This window comes from Terrapene carolina, unplaced genomic scaffold (assembly GCF_002925995.2).
Source record: "Terrapene carolina triunguis isolate 2854851 unplaced genomic scaffold, T_m_triunguis-2.0 Scaffold51450, whole genome shotgun sequence".
Lineage (NCBI taxonomy): Eukaryota > Metazoa > Chordata > Testudines > Emydidae > Terrapene > Terrapene triunguis.
The window spans coordinates 1836-6855 of NW_020715801.1; the positions used below are offsets into that span (position 1 = coordinate 1836).

At 56.4% G+C, this 5020-nt stretch overlaps 1 protein-coding gene across 1 annotated transcript; it reads left to right on the forward strand.

Annotated features, from left to right (window-relative positions):
* Positions 1-1640: 1640 nt before the first annotated feature.
* Positions 1641-4794, forward strand: LOC112121964 (tenascin-X-like). The gene is made up of 4 exons (XM_026647181.2): positions 1641-1693; positions 1839-2185; positions 4246-4542; positions 4676-4794. The coding sequence occupies exons 1-4, from the start codon at positions 1641-1643 to the stop codon at positions 4792-4794; spliced, it is 816 nt and encodes a 271-aa protein (XP_026502966.2).
* The last annotated feature ends 226 nt before the right edge of the window (positions 4795-5020 follow it).

The following is a 5020-nucleotide window of genomic DNA, read 5'->3' on the forward strand; positions in this document are numbered from 1 at the left end:
GGGACGGATTGGTAGGTGGGTGGATGGATGTGCATGTGGCTCAGAGGCGGGATGGAAGGATGCGTGGGATGGATGGCACAGATGGTGAGACGTGTTGGATAAATGGAAAGGAACAGGTGTATGTGTGGACACACAGATCGATGGATGGATGTGTGTCTATATATGGAGTAGTGCACTGGCACCAGATTCCTCCTTGCCCTGGCGGGTGCTCAACCCCTTCCGCACACCCCCACCCCGCCTTTTCCCACCCCCGCTCCGCCCCGTCCCACCTCTTCCCGCCAGGCCCACCCCCTCCCCTGAGCTCCTCCCCCTCCCCCCACCGCCTCCTGTACGCCGCGGAACAGCTGATCACGGCGGGTGGGAGGTGCTGGGAGGGAGGGGGAGGAGCTAACTGCCGGTGGGTGCTGAGCACCCACTAATTTTTTCAATGGGGATCTTTCCATTGACGTTGGAGGCTTTGTTCTCTCTCCTTTGTTCTTCCTTCCCCCTCTCTCTCTGCCCCCCCCCCAGCTCAGCTCTCACAATGATTTGTGCCGGGGTGACCCCTCTGTAACGAAGGTGCCCGTGGGAGCCAGCTGAGGTCACTCAATTAGGGTGAACTGCAAACAAAATGGGGCAAACAAACCCCAAACGCTGGTGTATCTTCCAATACTGAGATTTACCAACCAGCCCAAAACAGCCTCTGTGTTACCTCACTGGTTACTCAGACGTCCAAACAACGCAGTTTCCTTAAAGTGCCCAGCCACAGGCCTCCATCCAGACACACACGTCAAACATATGATGATGATTACTGAAAATCTTCTTTCATCATATACAAGAAAAGGTTCTTCCAACCGCAAAGGATCGGTCCTAGACCCAGGTCAAATGATAACTTAGATCTTACCCAAAATACACACTACAGCCAATTCTTATTAACTAAACTAACATTTATTAAAAAAGAAAAGCGAGAGAGTGTTGGTTCAAAGATCAATATACAGACAGACTTGAATTCAATTCTTGAGGTTCAGACACAGCAGAGATGAGCTTGTAGTTTCCAAAAGTCCTTTTAGAAATAGTCCCGAGGTTATAGTCCAATGTCCATGTTCAGGGCGGCTCCAGTCAGTGACTGGGGATCTCAATCCTTGTGGCTTAAGGTTTCCCCCTCTTGAAACCCAAAGCAGATCTGAGATGAAGCTGGATCGTGTCCCAGGGTTTTTATACATTTCCAGCAGCCGCTCGGCCTGAGAAAACAACAAACATCCTGGCAATGAGCACAGGGTAATTTATCCATTAAACAGTTCAGATCCAGGTCACCACGACCTGCAAAGAGATGATAATAATAATAATTAATAGAGACAATAATACTATTTCACACAAGTGTCTTCCTAAATGTTAATATTCCTTTTTTTGATCTTTGAATCATAGCGATAGACAAGACTTGTTTGCTTACATCATAAGACCTGAGCAAACACCCCCCCTTCTCTCTCTAACAATGCCGGCTGCATTTCAAAGGTCTGTTCAGTTACAGATCTTCCTAACCAGTCTCTAAAGTTCGGCCCTGGGTCAGGTCAGTCTGGGAGTTAATTAACTCTTTCTGGCCCGGTCACCTGTCAATGAGATATTATATTGCACTCATAACGTCACACCCTCCATGGGGCGGGATGACCGTGGGGAACCGGGAATGTGGGATCCTCTTTGCAGACATGCCCCGTCCGTCTGTCTGTCCCCAGCTCTCCTTCCCAGCTGCAGGATCCAGCTGTGTCCTGGGGCCGGTCCCTGGGGCTCCTTGCACCCTCCCCCTGCTGATCCTCTCTGCAGATCCCCTCTGGCTAGGAATAATCCAGCCCCCCAAGAACCAGGAAAGCTGCCCCCAACCCTGGATGTTGCCTTCATCCCCCTCTCTCTGTTCCCACCACAGCGCGGCAGAAGGAGGAACCTGCCCCCCAGCCCAGCCTGGGGGAGCTCTCGGCCTCTGACATCACCCACAACTCCACCCGGCTCTCCTGGACCGTCCAGGCCGGGGACTTCGACTCCTTCCTCCTCCAGTACAAGGACGCGGAGGGCAAACCCCAGGCGCTGCCCGTGGACGGGGGATCCCGCACAGTCACAGTAACCAACCTGACCCCCTCCCACAGATACAAGTTCAACCTTTACGGCGTCTCCGGCCGCAAGCGCCTCGGCCCCGTCTCCACCGACGCCGTCACAGGTCAGCGGCTGCTCCAAGAGTCCTGGCCCCTACCCCTCCCACCCACTTTGCTTTGCAGTGTCAGAGACACCGACCCCTGGGCTGGGACCTTCCGAGGGAGATGAGTCCAATCCTCCAGACTTCACAAGCAGATGGCCGGCAAGAGAGAGTGGCTGGCTGGCTGGCTGGTTGGCTGGCTAGGTGGGGGTGTGGATGTACATGGGGCAGGTTGAGTGAATCGATACTTATGTATAGGGATGGATGACTGAATGAATAGGTAGATGGATGACTGTCTATAGGGGTGAATGAAGATGTATGAATAAATAGAGGAATGGATATTTATGGGGATGGATGGATGGACGGACAGAAGGACAGGTGGGAAGACAGATGTGAATTAGAATGGATGGGTGGGCAGGTGTATGTGTATGAAAATGGACAGCAGGAAGGGTTGGCAGAGGTGTATTGGGATGGATGGAGGGATGGGGGGAAGGGTGGGCGGAGGTGTATCGGGATGGAGGGAGGGAAGCGGGGAAGGGTGGGCGGAGGTGTGTCGGGATGGAGGGAGGGATGGGGGAAGGGTGGGCGGAGGTGTATCGGGATGGAGGGAGGGAAGCGGGGAAGGGTGGACGGAGGTGTATCGGGACGGATGGAGGGAGGGATGGGGGAAGGGTTGGCAGAGGTGTATCGGGATGAAGGGAGCGACGGGGGAAGGGTGGGCGGAGGTGTATCGGGCCAGATGGAGGGAAGCGGGGGAAGGGTTGGCAGAGGTGTATTGGGACGGATGGAGGCACGGGGGAAGGGTGGGTGGAGGTGTATCGGGACGGATGGAGGGACGGGGGAAGTCTGGGCGAAGGTGTATCGGGACAGATGGAGGGACTGGTGAGAGCAGGTGTATCGGGACGGATGGAGGGAAGCGGGGGAAGGATGGGAGGAGGTGTATCGGGACGGATGGAGGGAAGCGGGGGAAGGATGGGAGGAGGTGTATCGGGACGGATGGAGGGACGGGGGAAGGGTGGGCGGAGGTGTATCGGGACGGATGGAGGGATGGGGGAAGGGTGGGCGGAGGTGTATCGGGATGGATGGAGGGAGGGGGGAAGGGTGGGCGGAGGTGTATCGGGACGGATGGAGGGACTAGGGAAGTCTGGGCGAAGGTGTATCGGGACGGATGGAGGGACTGGTGAGCGCAGGTGTATCGGGACGGATGGAGGGAAGCGGGAGAAGGATGGGAGGAAGTGTATCGGGACCGATGGAGGGACGGGGGAAGGGTGGGCGGAGGTGTATCGCAACGGATGGAGGGACTGGGGAAGGGTGGGCGGAGGTCTTTGGGGACGGATGGAAGGGTGGGCAGAGGTGTATTGGAATGGATGCAGGGATGGGGGGAAGGGTGGGCAGAGGTGTATTGGGATGGATGGATAGTGGGTGGATGTGGGTGGGGAAGGATGGGCGTTTTGTGGGATGCACAGGTAGCTGTGTATGTGTAACTCTGTGACCAGCTGCCATTGTCAGAACCAAGGACCAGATGGTTGTGGTGATGAATGCATGGATGGACGGCTAGTCGGATGGCTGGTATGGTTATGGATGGATGGATGGACGGCTAGACGGACGGCTGGTATGGTGATGGATGGATGGATGTGTATGGGGATAGAAGATGGAGGATTTTCTGGGGCTGGATGGGTGTCAATAGGGATCTTTACAGTGATGTTGGTGGCTTGGGTTCACCCCCTTCTCTTTTTCTGTCATTTGTTCTTCCTTCCCCATCTCTCCTCCCGTCTCAGCTCAGCTCTCACCGAGGTTTGTGCTGGTCGCTCTGGGCCGACCCCTCCATGGAGGTGGGATGGCTGCGGGGAATTCGGGAATGTGGGACCCTCTTTATAGACTTTCACCATCCGCCTGTCTGCAACCCTACTTCCCAGAAGCAGGATCCATCTGTGTCCTGGGACTGGTCCCTGGGGCTCCCTACACTCTCCCCCCGCTAATCCTCTCTGCAGATCCCCTCTGGCTCAGAATAACCCAGACCCCCAAGGATCCGGTGAGCCACCCGTACCCCGGCCGTGCTCTTCACCCCCCTCTCTCTCTTCCAGCCGTGGTGCCGTGGGGGGAGGAGGTACCCACCGCCCAGCCCAGACTGGGGAAGCTTTCGGCCTCTGACGTCACCCACAATTCCACCCTGCTCTCCTGGACCGTCCAGGCCGGGAACTTTGACTCCTTCCTCCTGCAGTACAAGGACGCGGAGGGCAAACTCCAGGCGCTGCCCGTGGACGGGGGATCCCGCACAGTCACAGTAACCAACCTGGCCCCCTCCCAAACATACAAGTTCAACCTCTACGGCATTTCCAGCCGCAAGCGCCTCGGCCCCATCTCCACCGACACCGTCACAGGTCAGCGGCTGCTCCTGGGTGTGCCGAGCCCTTCCCCTTGTACCCCACTTTGCCCTGCAGCACTATAGCGGTGCTGGCCATCGGGAAGATATCCTTCTCTTCCATCTCTCTTCGTTGTCTCTCCATTGCACAGGAGCTTGGGGGTCCCAGATGCTGCTTCCAGCCCATGTTCCTCTGTCCTGCTTGTCTGAGTCTGCCCCAGTCCCCCTTCCTTGGACTGTCCATGGACCTCTTTATGGTGCCTCCCCATGACTGTGTACTCCTCCATCCATCTCCAGCATGCAGCCACACCTCTATCCATCCATCCATCCATCCATCCACCCACAGCATCCATCCATCTCCATCATGTACCCACACCTCCATCCGTCCCCAGCATCCATCCATCCACAGCATCCATCCATCCATCCATCCATCCATCCATCCATTCACCCACAGCATGCATCCATCTCCATCATGTACCCACACCTCCATCCATCCA

Excerpts from the sequence above, each read along its gene's own strand:
- LOC112121964 (XM_026647181.2), top strand. The coding sequence starts at position 1,641 with ATGACCGTGGGGAACCGGGAATGTGGGATCCTCTTTGCAGACATGCCC. Across the intron at positions 1,694-1,838 it reads TTTGCAGACATGCCCCGTCC|GAAAGCTGCCCCCAACCCTG; the intron begins GTCTGTCTGTCC and ends CCCAAGAACCAG. Across the intron at positions 2,186-4,245 it reads CTCCACCGACGCCGTCACAG|CCGTGGTGCCGTGGGGGGAG; the intron begins GTCAGCGGCTGC and ends TCTCTCTTCCAG.